The following is a 21,355-nucleotide window of genomic DNA, read 5'->3' on the forward strand; positions in this document are numbered from 1 at the left end:
CACACTCCGACTCCAAGCACTGACAACATAAAGTGCCTGGTTGTGTCAGACATTTGGTTTGTGAAGTCTCTTTAGTTTTAGTAAAGTTTGAAACGTGGAGCGCCAAGGCTTCTCCAGACCGACACTCGTCTATCGGACGCCGACCTTCAGGTTTTGTTCATGAGGCAGATTCACATTCTTCACAATAATAACGTTGACAAAAGCTCAACAAGACCATAGAGCTGCGATGAACCAGCAGCTGGTCGACTCCTCGCCCATTTCTATCCCTCTTCCTAAATCCTCTTCCTTTCAGCCCCGCCCTCTTCGTCCGCCTCCCCCCCGCCCCAGGCCAGTCTTCTCTTCGGGGGGCGGGAGGGCTCGTGCCGCTAGAGAGCTGTGATCTGAGTTAATTCTGTGTTGGAGTTCCCGGTCCCTGGCGTGTCTCCCCTCTGTGGGGGGTCCACCCCCACCAGGGGGAGCTCCACGCCTAGTCATGCCGGATTGGGCGTTCCCCCGCCGTGCCCGCCGCCGTCGCCGGCCTTGCAGCTGTAGGCCGCCGCCACCTCCCGGGCGATGCTTCGCATCCTGCCGGACTGCTGGGCGTCCAGGCGGAAGGGCGACGGGTGGCAGAACTCCCGGAAGCAGCGCTTGAAGTTCTCGTCCAGGAAGGCGTAGAGCACCGGGTTCAGGCTGCTGTTGACGTAGCCCAGGGCGATGCAGAAGTGCATCAGGACCAGCGTGAACAAGCTGCTCAGGTTGAAGCCCAGCGACTGGGCCAGGACCATGATCTGGATCGGGGTCCAGCAGACCACGAAGGCCGCCACCACCACCAGAACCATGCGGGTGATGCGCCGCAGGTTCCGGTCCTTCTCCTTGGAGCCGGACAGGATGCGGACGCTGCGCAGCCGCTTCACCATGAGGCTGTAGCAGATGCTGATGATGGCCACTGGGATGAGGAAGGAGAAGAGAAAGACACAGGTGCCGAAGACGGGATCCCAGTGGCTCCTGGGTTCTGGCAGGACCACGATGCACTCCACACCTGCAAGGGGGCCAAACAAGACACAACTCTTCAATTCAGCCATTTTCTCTTCATAAGCAAATCAGCCTGAATGAAAACAGACAGTTATGCAATAGCAACAGTATTGAACGTTCATGCATCAGAAGCAGAAAAGCGGAGAAGTGTAAGGATTGACTGGAACTGATCAGAATACTGGATTCAGTCTGCAGTGGTACTTCTCGATCTGCAGGTACTTCAAACAGGTAAAGGCAGTAAAGTGGGAACTGGGTCATAGATGGAAAATATTCATTTATTGACAGAGAATGAAGGTTGGTCAATGTAATTTGAATGTTTTGAGTAGAGGTTAATCTGTATTCTCATGGAAAGGTACGTTTTTACTCATCTGTCATCCATTACTGCTGAACCGGCGGTCTGGACCTGCATGGTCCTGATGGTCCAGATCCACTGGTTCCATTTACCTGTTGACCACCTGTGACGGTGTGGCTGCTAGTTTGATGGAGTCAAATCCTCCATCTTCACCTCCTCCTCCTCCATCTTCACCTCCTCCTCCTCCATCTTCACCTCCTGCTCCTCTATCTTCACCTCCTCCTCCTCCATCTTCACCTCCTCCTCCTCTATCTTCACCTTCTCCATCTTCACCTCCTCCTCCTCCATCTTCACCTCCTCCTCCTCTATCTTCACCTTCTCCATCTTCACCTCCTCCTCCTCCATCTTCACCTCCTCCTCCTCTATCTTCACCTTCTCCATCTTCACCTCCTCCTCCTCCATCTTCACCTCCTCCTCCTCCATCTTCACCTCCTACTCCTCTATCTTCACCTTCTCCATCTTCACCTCCTCCTCCTCCATCTTCACCTCCTGCTCCTCTATCTTCACCTCCTCCTCCTCCATCTTCACCTCCTCCTCCTCCATCTTCACCTTCTCCATCTTCACCTCCTCCTCCTCCATCTTCACCTTCTCCATCTTCACCTCCTCCTCCTCCATCTTCACCTTCTCCATCTTCACCTCCTACTCCTCTATCTTCACCTCCTACTCCATCTTCACCTCCTGCTCCTCCATCTTCACCTCCTCCTCCATCTTCACCTCCTGCTCCTCTATCTTCACCTCCTACTCCTCTATCTTCACCTCCTACTCCATCTTCACCTCCTGCTCCTCCATCTTCACCTCCTCCTCCATCTTCACCTCCTCCTCCTCCATCTTCACCTCCTCCTCCTCCATCTTCACCTCCTGCTCCTCCATCTTCACCTCCTCCTCCTCTATCTTCACCTCCTACTCCTCTATCTTCACCTTCTCCATCTTCACCTCCTCCTCCATCTTCACCTCCTCCTCTATCTTCACCTCCTCCTCCTCCATCTTCACCTCCTCCTCCATCTTCACCTCCTGCTCCTCTATCTTCACCTCCTACTCCTCTATCTTCACCTTCTCCATCTTCACCTCCTCCTCCACCTTCACCTTCTCCATCTTCACCTTCTCCTCCTCCTCCATCTTCACCTCCTTGGAGCTGCATTCAGAATCTGCTGTGTCTGTGTGTGCTGGACTGGCTCCGCCCACACAAGAAGAAGTACTTCCTCTCATGGTGCCATGTGTCAGAGCAGAGCTGCCTGATTGTGGGAGGAGTCAAAGGGGAGGAGCCTACCTTGATTGTGATTGGCTAAACCCCTGATGACACTATATAGGGTTAGATTTCTGATTGGCTGCTTGGAGCAACACACTTTTTAAGAGAGAGAGAGAGAGAGAGAGAGAGAGAGAGAGAGAGAGAGAGAGAGAGAGAGAGAGAGAGAGAGAGAGAGAGAGAGGACACAATGTCTTTACTTCTGGGGCATCAGTCCAAGTGTGGAGACGGTCAGTACTGCTTTTACTGATTTACTGATTTTACACAATAAGAGCCTTTTAAGATTAAAAAACATATATAGACAATGAGTAATACTTGTCAGTTTATCAACAGTCGTTGACGGATTGTAGAGTGTTTGACTGCAGCATGTTTGGAGGCACAGAATCTAAACAAGAACTTTGTCCATCTATTTTCATTGGATAATCGAAGCTGTAACATTTATGTTTGGGGTGTTGTTTTTTAATTAACAAAGGTCCCGAAAGGTTCAAAAACACTTAAATCTAAAATCTCCACCTCTGAATCAGGTTCTGCAGGTTTCTGTCTGTCAACATCGTTTTTCATTTCCTCCGTCTCTTCCACTTGTTCACATGTTCAACCTCATGTGGAATTGTTGGCTCTCTCTCTGAAAGCACCTTAAAATGATGGTTTTGTGTTTGGCTTTATAGAAATAAATTTAATTGAAATTGTCCACATAAGCCAAAAGGGTTTGAGCACCAATCTTCTGAAATATTATATTTAACACATCCTTGAGGAAACTGTAGAATCAGAAAAAAAGCAATGTGATAGTAAAATAAAAGAACACATTAAAAAAAGCAAAAAGTCCAAAAATTGTGCAACATGTGAATAAAAGCCAACTTAATGCTGAAACATCCATATCATTGACAGAACGAAAGTACGTGAGTGAGAACATTTCCAGTGGAGGAATAACAGAGAATGAATGAATAAACAATGAGAGAAGATTTATTGTTGGCAAATCGCAGTTTTATCCACTTCGTCGGATACAAACTGCAGCTTCAAGGAAGAAGATGGCAGAATGACGGGAAGATGAACGAGTTGGGAACGTTAAAGTGACAGTGTGTGCATATGAAATCAACGGGAGGGCGAGAATAATGGCTGCACAGCTTTGGGAAACATTAAACACATGGAATAAAGCAAAACAAAGCCTTTAATCACAAGCAAAGTGAGGGAAATGCGTCTTTGTCTTGCAAGGACTGTGAGAGTTTCAATGAAGCTCTATGAAAACACAAAATGCCAAGAAAGACAGAGAAAATCGTTCCAAAAACCTTTTTCTGAAGCCTCGTTTACACGAACGCTTCGTTCTGCACCACAAGGTTTCATTAAACTTGGCTTTATGTTGAGATTATTGTCATTTTCTGTACTAATTGTTTAGTTTTGTGAACATTCCCACACTTTCATCACCTATACTCTGTGAAACAATAAAGAAACACATTAAAGTTTAAATTTAAAGGCTGAGATTGTGACGAAAACGAACAATAATATGTTTGAAACGATGTTCTGGGGACAAGGGAACGTTCCACTTATTTATTAAAAAGAAGATAAAAAACCTCTCCTGTTAATGCAGGATGCTCATTTTCTAAGAACAAACAAGTAAAACGCATCTGGAGGGATTTTCCCTTCTTCCTTTCACATTTTAAGATCTGAAATTATTAATTTTCATGCAAAGAGCTTCAGGTTGTTATTATTAAAACATAAAACATAAAATCAAACTAATGGCAGAAATCCCAAAAAGCAATCAACTGTGTAAAAACAACCAAAATAAAGACAATTTCTTCTCCTTCTTTTCTGTGTGTCGCCAACTCAGAGCATGCTGGTATTTTCACACTGGTGACTCAGCGAAAAAGTGTTAAAATGTTGCTGTTGGCAGTTTTGCAACTTGGAGCTAAATGTCAGCAAGCGCTGAAAGTCGTGTTTCATTTCTCGTCTGGCTGCTTAAAACGTTCACAGATCTTCCTCAGGTCGGTTTGATCCTCTTCTGCCTCCAACAAAACGAAATAAACATGCAAAGCCTCACGTCTTCTTGTCTGAGTTTTTGAATCCGAGTCAAGAAATGATTGAGCAACTGTCGATTGTTGCAGAGATGGAACTTTGTGGGTGAATCTGCACTTGCAGGACATATTGAGTCGTTCACACCTTGTTGTTCTGAGGAGCAACAAGGTTCCACACTTCAGCTTCTGCTTCTGCTTCGGGACAAACTGGGGATCGAACCACAAACACCTGGGCGATTATCCACTTCACCACCTGAACCCGAGCCGACGGTACAAACCACCCGGCACCAGCCTTGTTTCTTCTTTTTACATTTGAAGCCAAAGTAACCTGACAATCAAGGTGTGAAACTCATTTCAGTTCAGGTGCCACGAGCACTTTCATCTTGAGTGGGTAATATATATCGGTCAAATAGAACCGTAATGACTTACGTTTAAACTCTAATGCTTTTCTGTGTCGTGCTGCTGAGCATACGTGATGGTCTATACTTTCACAAAACCAAACAATTACTGTGGAAAATCACTCAAATCTCAAAATAAAAGCAACTTTAATGGAACAAAACATGATGGAATGTCTGAAAAACTTCTTGCATAGAATAGAATAGAATAAAATACAATACAATACAATACAATACAATGCTTTTATTGTCATATAAACACAATGAAAATAAAATACAACCCCTGTGGAGCAACATACAAGTAGAATAAGACAAAAGAAAAATCAATATAAAAGAATAAAATTATAAATAAAAATTATAAAAAAATCTATATATATATATATATATATATATATATATATACAAAGGGAGCCAGTAAGTAGGGTGTGCAGTAAAAGGAACAAGCATGACAGCAGACAACAAATGGTAGGGATTAACATTTTACAGTTTTAGATCACACCTGTTGCATTCTGGGTGATTTACACTCTGACAGCTTAGCATTGATGCTAGTTTGTCCGCGTCACCGATACTCTGCAGAAATCGGTTAAAAAAATCTCTGTTTTCTTATGGTTTTCTTGTTTTGGTGGATTGGAGCCTCTTGTTTTCTGCTTTGGGCCCACAGGCCTGACGTTAGACACCCTGACGCAGAAGGACTTATGTTCTAGTTAGAGACAGTCAGGGGCAGCAGTGCTAGCCTAAACATTATTTTTCTTTTTCTTTATAAAGAACTTTATAAAGTGATTCTGAAATCTGTGTCTGGAATCAATTAGTGACTTTAGCAACTTTATCCAGAAGACGACTGGTTCTATTTTGTGGAGCTCAAATCTCCTACGTCCTCTAAACGCATCACAGCTCCTCTCCTCTGCTGGGCTAGCAGAGGAAAGCTTTGCTAGCCTCTGATGGAAGCTGCTATTGGTTCAAATGTAGAGTGACAGTATCATCAGCCAATCAGATTCTGATGTGTAATTGAAGGACCGCTTTAGGGCCAGCAGAGGTTCTAGTGCTGGTCTGGGTGTGGTCGTTGAAATGAGCTTCACTGATTGGCCCGTGGGCAGGAAGTGACGACTCTGTTATTATCTGCTGCTCTGGAGTGACGGAGGCTGATTTCGACCTGCTTCAGCCTTTTCCAAGGCGCCTGTTTGCAGGAGAAATGTAAATAGTGAGTAGAAGAAGACCGACAGCAGAAATGATGAGCTAAACTCAGACCATCAAAGGCTTTGTCAGCATTTTACTGCAGGATGATTTAATCTACAAGTCTTATTAAGAAATTACTCAGCTTTTGGCCGACCACCAAATGTTCCTTTGTATGATCAATTTACGTGGTGAGTTAAAGCTTTTTAAAGTATTTGCATTGCTGCTCTTCAACGTGTTAATGGGGTCTTGTATTTGTATTTTACTTACTATTTTATTTTGTTGTGTTATTATGAAGGTAGCTAATACATCCTACGATGTGTTAATGGAAATTTCTCTGAGCTGAAGTCGCTGATAACTCATCCTGCTTGTTCACAATAAAAGAAGCATTAGTGACGGCTTTTTGTTTAGAAATGACACGCACGCACACACACGCACACACACACACACACACACACACACGCACGCACGCACACGCACGCACGCTCGCATGCACGCACCACAAAGAAGCATAAATAATGGCGATAAAGCCGGATCAAACAATCCCAAAAAGGAACTGATGAAAGGGAGAAAAAAGAAAAAGTGATCTATTATTCCAGTTAGAGGCTTTTATCCGACGCGTCTCGTTGGAGGCCGTAAGCGCTCGCAATTTATGGCGCGTGGGCGTCCGTCCTGTGAACCGACGAGCCCCGGCCGGCTCCATGCCGCCACGCTCCCGCCGTCCATCACATCGCCTCCAGCCGCCCGGCTTCAGGGAAGTGCAGCAGTCGGCTCTTCGTCTCCGGGGTGAAGAAACGACGCAGGAGAACAACGACGCAGAAGTTGATCCCTCCGCAGATGAACCCTAAACTAGTCCCGCCTGTGGAGGACTGAGGGCACTGCCGTCCTCCGTGTCGTTTCCCCTGGCGTCCTTTAGGAGACGGCGTCCTCTCCTTCAATCACACTCCATCCTTCAGGAAGCGGCGGCCTCCCTGACATCAAACGCTCCTCACTTTATTACACACGATGTGCTTTTCAGGCATTTGACACGTCTCACAGCGACGCAGTGGAAAGTTAATGAGCAAACGCCGCTGCTGAGAGGGACGAGGAAGAGACGTCCTCTGAGACGGACGGTTTCACTCCAGGAAGACGTGAAACCAGAGGAAACGCTCGGTCTGCTTTCTGGGTCTGCAGATGTTCATTCTGCTGACGTTCGGCACATCTGCTGGTTTTCAGTCAAACAACTCGTTTATGATCTACCGTACCGCACAGTTCCTAATAGAGGCGCAGGGCCCAGTGCAAACCTCAGGGAACATGTGAGCGAAGGCTCAAACAGTCTGTACAATACGGTAATCACATGTGGCCTTGTTGATACGGAAGTAGTTCTGGATGCTCATATCCAGATTAGCCGTGGCGTCTTGAAAGACGGTGTGAAGAAAACAGGTGCCATCAGAGAAATGACTCATATTCCACCTCCAGGTCAGCTGCCTTCATTCACTTTATTTATGTTGATGACCACATGATTTCAAAGAAAACGAGATAAGACTCATAATCTACATTTTTTTTCTGATAACAATTATTCTTCCTTTTGATCAAAATGCTCCTGTGTCTTTACTAAAATCAGCTCATTTGTTTTTCAGACATCTTGCTGACAGACAGACAAACACAGATGATTTTAAAACCTCCTTAGCAGAAGTAAAAACGACCAATTTAATTGACGATTGTTCCCACATCTTTCGCAAAAAAATCTAATTTTATCAAGTAGCGAGGTTTGTTTCTTCTTCAATATCTTTGAAACAGTGTGTCTAATAGGCAGTGCTCTTCTATTAGGAACTATACGGTACAAGGAAGCATTCTCAGTCCCAGCGGCGACATCGAGTTAGAAATCAGGTGCAGAATTCTGGAGGGAACGTTTTTGATTGTCCGTTTGCTGAGCGCCTGCAACAACCACGCGTTCCTCCGGCCGTGGCGAGCGCGGGCGGGCGGTAGCATACCCTAAACTTTGGCGCTTTCACTTGTCGTGCAAATGTTCCCCGTTTCGTCTCTACCGTCCTCTTTACAGCCACACAACAAACGTTCCTCGCTCCCTGCGGACAAGCAATGATGTTGTGGGAGACGCCAATGCCACAAATCAAAGGCCCGTCTCTCCCGCCGACCGTCCAGGACGATAAATCCCGCCGCTGACGGCAGGAGACGGAGACATTAGCACAAGTCCAGTCAGATTTATAATCTCCCATCAATCAGTGGTGGCGGTCGGTTGTGAGGAGCGGCACTCCCGCTGCCCTCCTCCACGCCTCAGCCTCTTCCTGCACAACATTTCCTCATGCTGCTATGAAAACATGTGGGTGTTTGTCACCGTTCTCACCGGGTCGCTGTAAATCTCAGACTCGGTTCTCTACGCTTCGTCCAATTTCTCTTTGCCGTGCCGGAAACCGCCGGAAAGGTCAAGCTGCAATCTCTCAGCAGCTTTCAGCCACCATCACCTGACGGATCATTTCAAAAACATGTGCTGCTTTTGAAATGTCAGTAGATGACTTGCACCGCTCTCTGCCAGAATCACTTCTACTTTCTTGGTTTTTGCTACTTTATTTGAGAGCGTGCAGCGAATTATCGCTGACAATTTGCCCAGATTAACCCCGAATGAATGAAAGTGAGCCTATTTCTCATCCTATTTCTCTCAGATATTTAGTTCAAATTCCCAAACTTCACTTCACTGCAGCTTTTATCCCCCAAAACGCTGAGACGGTCGCGGCTGTGCTTCACTGCAAAGGAGCCCAAACGCCACACGAGCTCCACATTTCAGTAGTTCAAGACACCGACAGTATTTGTCCATGCAGCCAGTAACTTTTACTTGATAACAAATCTTGAAATAGGATTGAAATAAAAAGGTAAATAACTTTTCAATATTTTGGAAAAGATCAAATAATTAGCAGTTTTCATAAGAGCCTGAAGTTTGTTTGACAAATGGGGAAAAAAAGAAAAACTTTCTATGTATTTTCAAGGTCAGTTAATTCATCAGAGCCGCTGATGATGCTCATGTTTCAACAACGGCTCCCAAGATGGGAATTTGTGAAAACCGCTTAGACTTGGTACTTTTATTTTGACAGTCACGGTAATAGGAATCCAGCTGGGTGGTTTTATTTTGACAGTCTCCCAGCTCAGAGTTGTTTGGAGGTGGTGGACAGACTCACTGTGTTCCATGAAAACTAGAGTTTATCTTAGAAAATGTCCAGGAACACAAAAGACCACAGAGAATCAGGAACGACAGGCAACAAGAGGAGCAACACGCTGACGAGCGGGACAACAGGGGGAGGTTTAAATACCCCGGGGAGGGGTGGCCACAGGGGCAACTCCTGACGACGGCAGCAGAGGGAGAAGATCATTGGTTGATTGGAAACATGAGGTGAGACACACACCTGACAATTGTTCTCTGCTGCATGTATGTGTGTGTGTGTGTGTGTGTGTGTGTGTGTGGTTTCATTACATAAACAACCAACAACACCCACTAGTGGCTCAACATGAAAACAACGTCATTTTCAAAACATTGATGTCCAAACACGAAACCGAAGAAAAATGTGAGATAGATGAATTTTGAACTTGAACTTTTAAACGGAGCCACATGACAACGCCGCTTCATGTAACCATGGTTTCCGTCCCATCGTCCCCACGGCGCCGCGTTTCATGAGCATTTCAGGAAATGAGGATGTCATGGCCCCGCCTCTCTGTGATGTTGCTTAGCAACAGCAACATGGCAGACTCCCTGCTCCAGGTGGCGCTGCAGATGCTCGTTGATTTACTAAGACCACATGCTGGATCTACATACAGGCCTGGGAAAAGGTACTACATCATTCTAATGCATTTTCATGGTGTCTTGTGGACCCAGATGCTCCCTGTAGAACCAAAAACATTTTTTTGGAGGGGAAGAATTTGGCCACGAGAAATCAGGAAGCATCCCAAGCATTGTCTGCTCTATGTAACAGCTTGTCTTGCTTTTTATTGGCTTTAAATAAATGTTTCTTCATCGCTTGTTATAAGAGTCAAACATCATCGTGAAGCTCTGGTTTACAGTCGGAGGTAAAAAAAAACAAAAAACAACTTCTGTCATTTTTCCTCATGAATCGCTTTCATTTTTCCAACTTCTCTGATATTTTTCAAGCTTTCCTTTTATTTAGAAGCAGGAAGCCGGTTTCCATTTCACGGTCCCTGATTCTCCAGCGTTTTGTTCTTTTCATTCTCCGTCTCTTTCCTCTCGGTAGCATTTTGTCTTCCTCCCTTCTCTTGGAGGATTTTTTTCTCCGTCGGTCTCACTCCAGTATTTGCGTTTCAGTTTCCCTGATTGTCCTCTTTGGAGTTCGTTTTACCTCCAGTCGAGACCAGTGATTGGCCTTTTTTCCCTTCAATTGTTTCAGATGTTCCTTTTGTCCCGACTTTCACTTTGCGGTTTGGTGTTTCCTGCTCTGTTTCCTTGTTTCCGCTCAGATTGCCCTCCTTGATCATTCTCTCCTACCTCCCGTCTTTCCTACTTTCCCTTCCTAAGATAAATTGTTGATGTTGTTAACCCTGTTCCACTCTCCTCTCTCTCTGCTGCTTTTCAATCTCCTCCGCTGGCCCTTCTTTCAACTTTGATCAGTGCTGTTTTTTTCATGTTCGCTCCCCGACCTGCATGACGTCTATTTTGGTCGCTGTCGTCCTGCTCTGATTGGACGGTACTTTGGCTGAGCTGTCAGGAGCCGCTGGATCAAACCTGGTGTCTGGGCAACGAAACCCACAGGAAACACCACATTAGATCAGTACCCAGATCAAAGGAGCTCAGCGTCTGTTGCTATGGAAACACAGAGATTACCGGAGAACAGCGTCTGTTGCCATGGAGACACCGAGATTACAGGAGAACAACGTCTGTTGCCATGGAGACACCGAGATTACAGGAGAACAGCGTCTGTTGCCATGGAGACACCGAGATTACAGGAGAACAGCGTCTGTTGCCATGGAGACACCGAGATTACAGGAGAACAGCGTCTGTTGCCATGGAGACACCGAGATTACAGGAGAACAGCGTCTGTTGCCATGGAGACACCGAGATTACAGGAGAACAGTGTCTGTTGCCATGGAGACACCGAGATTACAGGAGAACAGCGTCTGTTGCCATGGAGACACCGAGATTACAGGAGAACAGCGTCTGTTGCCATGGAGACACCGAGATTACAGGAGAACAGCTTGTTCAGGAATCTCCTGAACAAGCTGTACATTTTGATGTTTGAATGATTCAAATCGGTTTGAGGCTGAAGGAGAAGTAACTCGGTATGAACAAACTCAGAAAAAGAAGAAATATTTGAATCACTAGTATATTAATGCTTTGCAGCATTGACATAATAAAGATTTGGTTCACTAATGAAGGTCTGCACACAATTATATCATTCAATATTTTAAAAAACTAAATAAACTGTGAGGTAGTTAAGCGCACGAAAGAAGTGCTGATGGGAGCACAGCATTTTTCAAAATAAAACTCAATGCATACTGGAAAATGTAAGAGTACATTTTCAAAATAAAACTGTTTGGCAACTCCTGGTACAATGAATTGTTTCATGCACAAAGTCATTTTCTTCAATTCAATGTTTAAAAGGACTAACAGGCGATCAACCTTGTTGATCAGGTTTTGTGTTCCGTCATGTTTAAGATTCAGACAATTTCTTCTCCAGATGCATGACAGAGTGCGTCCGCCGACGCTGTCTGGGTACTGGAGACATTACTGCACAGATGTGGAGGACCGGGAATCAAACATGGTGGCGGAGGAGAGCATCTCACATGTATTTGTCCTTCCTACAACACATCTCACACCGTAGCTGCTGGCGGCCACGAATAAACACAAGGTGCCGTGTGTGTTGCCAGATCGGCTGGAAAACGTCACTATAAACTGACACGTGTGTCGGTGTCTCCGTGGTGTGGGTTTGTGTGAGTGTGTAAGTGTGTGTCTCAACCTCCGCCGCCGCAGCAGCACTCGTCGTAAAAGTTTCATCTGCTGGTGTCGGGAGGGAAAAGGGAAGACGCATGAAGTGTAAATGGCTTTTCTCACCGCCAGCATTCGTTTCCTTCACACTGTAACAGTCCCACATCCTGTGTCAGTGTGTAGCGACGCACCGATACCGACTCCAGTATCGGTGCGATGCTGCACAGAGGAGTCCAACTCGGAAACAGCTCCCCGATACGTCCAGCGAGGATTAACAGGTGCCGGCGGCAGCTATTGCCGGAGGACGAGCGATGGCGGCGGACGAGCGATGGCGGCGGACGAGCGATGGCGGAGGACGAGCGATGGCGGAGGACGAGCGATGGCGGCGGACGAGCGATGGCGGAGGACGAGCGATGGCGGAGGACGAGCGATGGCGGCGGACGAGCGATGGCGGAGGACGAGCGATGGCGGAGGACGAGCGATGGCGGAGGACGAGCGATGGCGGTGGACGAGCGATGGCGGAGGACGAGCGATGGCGGAGGACGAGCGATGCCGGAGGACGAGCGATGGCGGCGGACGAGCGATGGCGGAGGACGAGCGATGCCGGAGGACGAGCGATGGCGGCGGACGAGCGATGGCGGAGGACGAGCGATGGCGGAAGACGAGCGATGGCGGAGGACGAGCGATGGCGGAGGACGAGCGATGGCGGCGGACGAGCGATGGCGAAGGACGAGCGATGCCGGAGGACGAGCGATGGCGGAGGACGAGCGATGGCGGCGGACGAGCGATGCCGGAGGACGAGCGATGGCGGCGGACGAGCGATGGCGGAGGACGAGCGATGGCGGAAGACGAGCGATGGCGGAGGACGAGCGATGGCGGCGGACGAGCGATGGCGGAGGACGAGCGATGCCGGAGGACGAGCGATGGCGGAGGACGAGCGATGGTGGAGGACGAGCGATGGCGGTGTGATGTGACAAAATATCAAGAGGAGGAGGAAGATAGTTCTTGCAACACCAACAATTTCATCACCGATAGTTACCTCCGAACCAAGCTACATGCTACATGCTACATGCTAAACATGATCAAAGCCTGGCTGACCCATTAACAGTGAGCTCCACACTCTGTAGTCCACTAGTGGGCGCTGTTGTTAGTTTTTGTACCGACTCACTCCAGCGGACAGAAAAACAAGTTGGATTGTTCTTACAGTGACTGTCAAAATAAAACCACCAATTGGAATTGTTATTACAGTGACCATCAAAATAAAAGTACCAAGTTCAGGAGAATTAGGACGGGGAGTCGTGACACGAGGGAGGAAACTTTGTTCTGACCGGCTCGACTGAGCATGTGCTGGTTACTGCAGCTGTTGCAGCGTTTCAGAATAAAATGCATATTTCTGGAGCTGCGGATTAGAGAGCGCGTCTATTAGAGGCTGATGAGCACCCCGACGCACCGCTGCCTGCTTGGAAAGGCTTTTGACCCCAATCACAGAGAGCACCGCGACTCCGCTGCCGTCGTCAGGTCACGAAAATGCTGTTGGTTTAGACGAGACAGGGAACCGAGGATGACGAGCTGGAATCTTCATCCTGCCTGGAAACCAATTTGCTGAGCAGCCGGCGAGAGCCGGGCGAACAGAGGTGGCGAGCAGATGTGTGTAAAGAAATCCCAGTGAAGGAGGGAAGAACGCCACATCCAGAATGCAGCAATGAAACAAAGGAGATGATAATGAGATTAAACCTTCAGCGTGTTAAACCGGAGAGAATGAGGTGATTTAATTCAACGAGAAGGAGGATGTGATGACGGTCTGTCATGAATGGAATCAGGAATGAAAAGCAGGAAATATAAATATCAAAATTGTGAATTATTCAGTCAAAAACAAATGATCATAAAATGATGAGTAGCTTTTATAGTTAAAAAATCAAAAACAAATGGTCAAAAAAAAGGTCAGTGATTTTCCCAAAGAGCCAAATGAAAAATGAGCTTCAGTCCTGGGAGCCGAAGCTTCGGCGCCGTTTCAGGTGAACAGTGATAGAAACACTGAAGACGATGTAGTTAGCAGGTTGGGCCACTAGTTGGTGCTGTTTGTAACCTTTGCCAACCAAAGTTGGTTATGTTCTTTGCTGCATGAATTTTGTTATTGGTTTGTACGTATGGATGTATTTGTAATATCAAACCGAATTGCATGTCAAAATAAAACCACCAAGTTGGATTGTTTTTATGGTGACTGTCAAAATAAAACCTCCAAGTTGGATTGTTATTATAGTGACTGTCAAAATAAAAGTACCAAATTGGATTGTTATTACCATGACTGTCAAAATAAAACCACCAAATTGGATTGTTATTACTATGGCTGTCAAAATAAAAGTACTAAGTCCAGGAGAATAAGGACTGGGAGTCATGACACCACTGAGAAAACCTTGTTCTGATGGGCTCTACTGAGCATGTGCAGAACTACTAGTTATTACAGCCCTTTTTTCCTCAACAGCACCCACTAGTGGCATGACATGACAACAACATCGTTGTTAGCATTTCTGCCATTTCTGTGGAAATGGACATCGTTTACATGCAAAAGAGGCATTTAGGGTAAAACTTGAAATGAAAGGAAGACGCTGCTCGGCTACGATAAGATTGTTAACTGAAAACACTTTCATGAAGCAATATTATTTACAGGTTTATGTAATAGAAGGAAAACAGAATTCGAAGACAGACGGAGGCAAACAGGGAAGGTTGATTCCAGAAGAGTCGATATGGACGACTTGTAAATGAATGAAATCAATGGGAATAAACTCCGTGTTGGATGAAGACGATCCTGAGCCGCTCAGAGAGGAGGAGGAGGAGGAGCTGGACAGGAGGAAGGCTGGGAGTCGGGGAGGACAAGGAAAGAGGGAGCAGGACGGAGCGGCGCTCAGAGCAGACTAATAACAGTGATTATGGGATGGGCCTGAGGCTGCAGGATCAATATCTGACCACAGCAGAACCAGCTGGCTAATAGCCATGACGGCGCTTTGCTCTTCAGCATTCATCGCAGCATTAACAGCAGTAGCTCCTTTTTTAGATTTTCACAAATCTCATTCTGACTTTTAATGACCTGCAAAACAGGATTCCTCATGTTGGACTGATGGAAGGCTGGCGGTCAGGTGACCTGACGGGAACATTTTGGTTTGGGGATTTTCACTCCTTCATTTGCTTCACTTTCACTTTGAGACCACCAGCTGGTTAGGGGGCGCTGTCGCCTGAAACAAACTGTGACCAGAGAGGAAGTGAAGCCGAGCCGAGTGGCGCCGGCAGACGAGCGCCGTGGTGATAAATCAACCAATCCAGAGCCAACAAGTGGAATGAAAGTGAACGCGAGGCGATCAAAGGAGTGCTATCGCTACATGATATTATTTCAACACAATAATAATAAAGGAGACTAACACATGCATTCACTCTGTTCGTAAAACGTAAATTAAACCTCGAAATGCGATACAGGTGAATGTTTTTTAGTGATTTTGATTTTCTTTTGGCGCCGCTGTTGATCCACGAGCCTGTGGATTCATCCGCGACGCGTTTTTGGTCATTTTCCATCTTTGTGTTTGCGTCGAACCTCCCATGCTGCCCATTTAAGGTCATTAAGGACCTCGCTGTGTGCCTGTTGCCACGGCAACCCAGCAGAAATTCATGGAATGTTTCAGCCCTTTTTGGGAGAGCAGCTGCCATCTGTGAGCCGTGACATCTGAGACTGCCGGCGCCCTCATTGTCACCCTCACACCTCCCTAAAAGGCAATCGCTCACTCACTCACTCACTCACTCACTCACTCACTCACTCACTCACTCACTCACTCGGTCAGTGGAACTTCAGAAAGTATACAACTTGAGGCTGTAAAACAGAAACGACAGAACCGCAGTGTTTCTTTGTGTGTTTTTCTCTCGTCCTGACTCGTTTTGTCTTATTGTCTCTTTCTCAGTTGTCTTGGAAACACGTATTGACCCACAGTAAAACAAATGGCGTGTGATTGATGTGACGACGGGGGCAGACGCCACTGAGGTGAGTCTGTAAAGCATGAGGGCGACGGCGGCGTTGGAGGAACGTCACATTAACGCAGTGTGAGCGGTGGAGGTGTGCAGCACAAAGTGATACGAGGAGAAATGAAGCTGCAGTCATCCTCTGGCTGTTATCAGGCATCAGGATGAACAGAGAGAGAGAGAGAGAGAGAGAGAGAGAGAGAGAGAGATAGAGAGAGAGAGAGAGAGAGAGAGAGAGAGAGAGAACATTCCAGCTGCTTCCTGTTTCCCTCACCTTTAGCACTTCCAGCTCATCACAATGCTTCTTGAAGATTGATCACTGAGTGAAGGCAGTGTTACCCATAGAATAGAATAGAATAGAATAGAATAGAATGGAACACAACACAACACAACACAACACAACACAACAGAATGGAATAGAACACAACACAACACAACACAACAGAGTAGAATAGAATAGAACACAACACAACACAACAGAATAGAATAGAATAGAATAGAACACAACACAACACAACACAACACAACACAACACAACACAACAGAATAGAATAGAACACAACACAACACAACACAACAGAGTAGAATAGAATAGAATAGAACACAACACAACACAACACAACACAACACAACACAACACAACACAACACAACAGAATAGAATAGAACACAACACAACACAACACAACACAACACAACAGAATAGAATAGAATAGAATAGAACACAACACAACACAACAGAATAGAATAGAATAGAACACAACACAACACAACACAACAGAATAGAATAGAACACAACACAACAAAACACAACGCAACACAACACAACAGAATAGAATAGAACACAACACAACACAACACAACACAATAGAATAGAATAGAATAGAACACAACACAACACAACACAACGCAACAGAATAGAATAGAATAGAATAGAATAGAATAGAACAGAACAGAATAGAATAGAACACAACACAACACAACACAACAGAATAGAATAGAATAGAACACAACACAACACAACATAATAGAATAGAATAGAATAGAATAGAATAGAATAGAATAGAACACAACACAACACAACACAACAGAATAGAATAGAATAGAATAGAATAGAATAGAATAGAATAGAATAGAATAGAATAGAACACAACACAACACAACACAACACAACACAACACAACACAACACAACATGACAGAATAGAATAGAACACAACACAACACAACAGAACACAACAGAACACAACACAACAGAACAGAACAGAACAGAACACAACACAACACAACACAACACAACACAACACAACACAACACAACACAACACAACACAACACAACAGAACAGAACAGAACAGAACAGAACAGAACAGAACAGAACAGAACAGAACAGAACAGAACAGAACAGAACAGAATAGAATAGAATAGAATAGAATAGAATAGAATAGAATAGAATAGAACACAACACAACACAACACAACACAACACAACACAACACAACACAACACAACACAACACAACACAACACAACACAACAGAACAGAACAGAATAGAATAGAATAGAATAGAATAGAATAGAACACAACACAACACAACACAACACAACACAACACAACACAACACAACACAACACAACACAACAGAATAGAATAGAACACAACACAACACAACACAACACAACACAACACAACACAACAGAACAGAACAGAATAGAATAGAATAGAATAGAATAGAAGAGATTATAGTGTGGTTTCTGTGGGTTCTCCTGGAAGAACCAGGTTGGACCACTGACATTCAGCGAAGCTGGACTCAGACAGAAGAAGAGAGGAGAAGTAGGGAAGAATAAAGGAGAGCAGATCCGGCAGGTGTGATGTTAGAATCCATTGAGATGTTCCTTCCACAGGTTCAACACTTGAGCAGCACGAGGACGTGTTGAGCTGAGCTGCCGGGGCCTCAAGGAGACCCAGGCCATGGAGGTTCTTTATCTCTGGAGCTCAAACTCACAACCTCTCTGACGCCCCATGAAGAAAAGAAAAGAACGAGAAGAAAAACACGCCGCAAGAAAAGTACAGGCTGAAGAAAGAGAAGAAGAAAGGAGGAAACATGAAGCCGACGACTAATAAAATAAGGACGATGTGAAGCTGAAGGCAGGAAAGAAAACAGGAGAGACAAAGAACACAAAGGAGATGAAGGAAAGAAAGAACAAGACCAACAAAGAAAAAGTAGCAAGAAGAAGATGAAGAAAAAGAATAAATGGAAAATGTCATGTTGCAATACATTGTTGTCACTTTACTGAACACAACAAAAAACAACTCCTGTGCAATATATCATGGTGGGGGGGGGGGGGGGGGGGGGGGGTACAGTGAAATACAAATCTGACTCATGGTTTTAGTTTCAGATCAAATGTATCTGAGATGAGTTGACGTGAAGTAAACACTGAAGTCTACCACCACCACAATCACACTGTGTGTGTGTGTGTGTGTGTGTGTGTGTGTGTGTGTGTGTGTGTGTGTGTGTGTGTGTGTGTGTGTGTGTGAGAGAGAGAGAGAGAGAGAGAGAGACTCACTGTTGTGCTCCTCCTCCTCCTCTACGTTCCCCAGAACCATGGCAGGAACGCCGAAGGCAGAAGCCAGAACCCAGACGCAGATATTCACCACCTGAAGTTTTAATGTTCAATTATTATCAACAAGAAACAGTCTGGTCTAGTCCAGTCCAGTCTGGTCTAGTCCGGTCCAGTCTGGTCTAGTCCAGTCCAGTCTGGTCTAGTCTGGTCCAGTCTGGTCTAGTCCGGTCCAGATCGGTCCAGTCCAGCCTGGTTCTGACCCTAAAACCTTTGTCCAGTTGAAAACCGGTCTGGTTGTTCCTCTCTTGGTCTCAACAGCTGAACAATAACAACAACCGTCTGTCATATTTGATGTTTGTTCTCTTTGGAGCGACTGGATCCACCATTACAGGCAATGTTGTTGTTCTTGTAGCCTCATTTAAATAAGTACCTGTACCAGTACCTGGTAGCAGTACCAGTACCTGGTACCAGAGGCACAACGGCTGCCAGATGAAAGCCGTGGGCCGACGTGACACTTTGAGATGAAACGGTGGTACCTTGGCCTTGTGAGGCGTCCGCATGTCCAGGGCCTTGACGGGGTGGCAGACGGCCACGTATCTGTCCATGCTCATCACCGTCAGGGTGAAGGTGCTGGTGAACATGTTGTAGTAGTCGATGGACACCACCGCCTTGCACAGGGCGTTCCCAAACGGCCAGAAGCCCAGAAAGACGTCGGTGCCCTGCAAAACATCCAGACGTCAAGGTGGAATCAGAAAGAACAGACCTTCCAGTCTCACACTGAGACACAAGGTCATGCAGAGAGACGTGTGTAAATAGAAAAAACACCAAACGCTTACGGACGAGACAAACTGAGCTGCTGCTTGTCTTGTTGGATTCCTTAGAATCAGAAATGCACGTGTCCTGATCTGTTTTCAACAAACTTCTGCAGCGTGTACGTTTCAGGTAAAAACTCTTTGTTTTTGTTTTGTTTTGAGAAAAGTTTCACATTTGCACGACGTTGTTGTGAAAACGCTGTTCATCGACACGGAAATGGAGGAAACAGAGAATTGTGTAGCGAGCATGTCAGGCCATGGACGACACAACACTTTGTGAACATTAGAAACTAGAGCTACACTCGGTAGAGCGAGGACTTTTCCAACGCCACATTTGTTTGTGGGACCAAGATAGCATAGCTAGCATGTTAGCCATTAGCTTATATGGATGCTAACGAGCTTGTCAGATTGCTACATCACTGTGAAACACGGAGTAGGGAGCGTCTCCAGAGCAACACATGCTGATCTCCTCTGATCTCCATGAGGAGCCTCGCTCATCCACTTTGTATGGGACAGTTTTTCACAGTTATTTGGGATTTATTGGGAAATGTTTAACCATTAACGTCCAAACATCTACTGGCTTGGTCCTTGGATGACGACAAAGCCTCACTGAAAATGTCGTCCATTCCAGGTAAGTAGGTTTAGCAAAACGTTGATCAAATAAAGGCAAACCAATAAATACATACATAACCTTCTGCGTAGATCTGGACTGGGACTCACTCTGTGGCAACGTTGCAACTTGGGAACCATTTTCAAAAATTTACGTTTTACCTGGTTTCCATGGAGACAATGCATTTTCAAAAAGACGGACGTCCAAGGTGCAACACAAGTTCACCGTTTTGAAAACATCGTGGCGTAAACTGCACTTAGTTACTGATTAGAACAGAAAAGAATAAAAACGTATGGAGAGCAAAAGGAAAAGAAGCAGATATGTATATATTAATAATGGATAAACACAAAAATATATATTATTTTAGCCACAATGTGAGGAGTGTGTGGCCACTGCGCCATGCGTCACCTCAACAATTGTATAAAGACATGATCAAATGATGAAATGAAATGGTGTACAGTTACTCACATGTTAGCATCTCAGGTCATTGCATTGCAGTAACATTTATATCTTTATATTATCCATCAATTTCCCCAGAGACAGCTTCATATATACAACTAATGTGATGCTATAGGCACAATAATAGCAGCAGTAATATAAACAACCAGCACTGTAATGTTACTGCTCCACTTTAGGAACAGTAACATATTCTTGATTTATTCCAATGAGTGTAAATGGCAGTCTGGTTAATGGCAGGAGGGCTAATGTATGCAGATTGGATTCCAGCGTGGAACGTAAATAGAGAACCAGAGACTGGGGGTGGGGGGGGGGGGGGGTCATACAGCATCTCTGCTGCTGTGCTCAGATGTCTTTGTTTGATGAGAGCTCGTTTCACCTTTTCTCCATACCTGTGATGTCGATACATCTTTAAATAAATCTGCACATTATCTATAAATACATCTGTATATTATCTATAAATACATCTGTCTATGATCTATAAACACATCTGTCTATGATCTATAAATACATCTGTATATTTTTATAAATACATCTGTATATTTTTATAAATGTATCTGTATATTATCTATAAATACATCTGTATATTTTTTTATAAATAACTCCTTTACATTTCAAACTGTTTTGATTTAACCACTGATGACAGGCTCAAGACTGAAGCAGCCAAATATGATCAATTTAAGAATGATCCATCCAACTATCCATCCATCAACCAATTTCTCAACCAACTGATCTACCTTCATACCAACCAACCAACCAACCAACCAACCAACCAACCAGCCAACCAACCAGCCAACCAGCCAAACAACCAACCA

The 21,355-nt window shown here is 45.3% G+C and overlaps 1 protein-coding gene across 1 annotated transcript in view; it reads right to left on the reverse strand.

Annotated features, from left to right (window-relative positions):
- Positions 1–470: 470 nt before the first annotated feature.
- The window catches only part of LOC308148060 (delta-type opioid receptor-like), a gene marked incomplete at both ends in the record, with an annotated part of 54,225 nt that continues 33,340 nt past the window's right edge, over positions 471–21,355 (reverse strand). The window contains 3 exons of the mRNA XM_080521482.1: positions 471–1,018; positions 18,666–18,756; positions 19,199–19,381. Of these exons, the coding sequence (XP_080377608.1) occupies positions 471–1,018; positions 18,666–18,756; positions 19,199–19,381 (822 nt within the window). The remainder of the gene's footprint in view (positions 1,019–18,665; positions 18,757–19,198; positions 19,382–21,355) is intronic.

Source organism: Blennius ocellaris, assembly GCF_963422515.1.
Source record: "Blennius ocellaris genome assembly, contig: SCAFFOLD_62, whole genome shotgun sequence".
Classification (NCBI taxonomy): domain Eukaryota; kingdom Metazoa; phylum Chordata; class Actinopteri; order Blenniiformes; family Blenniidae; genus Blennius; species Blennius ocellaris.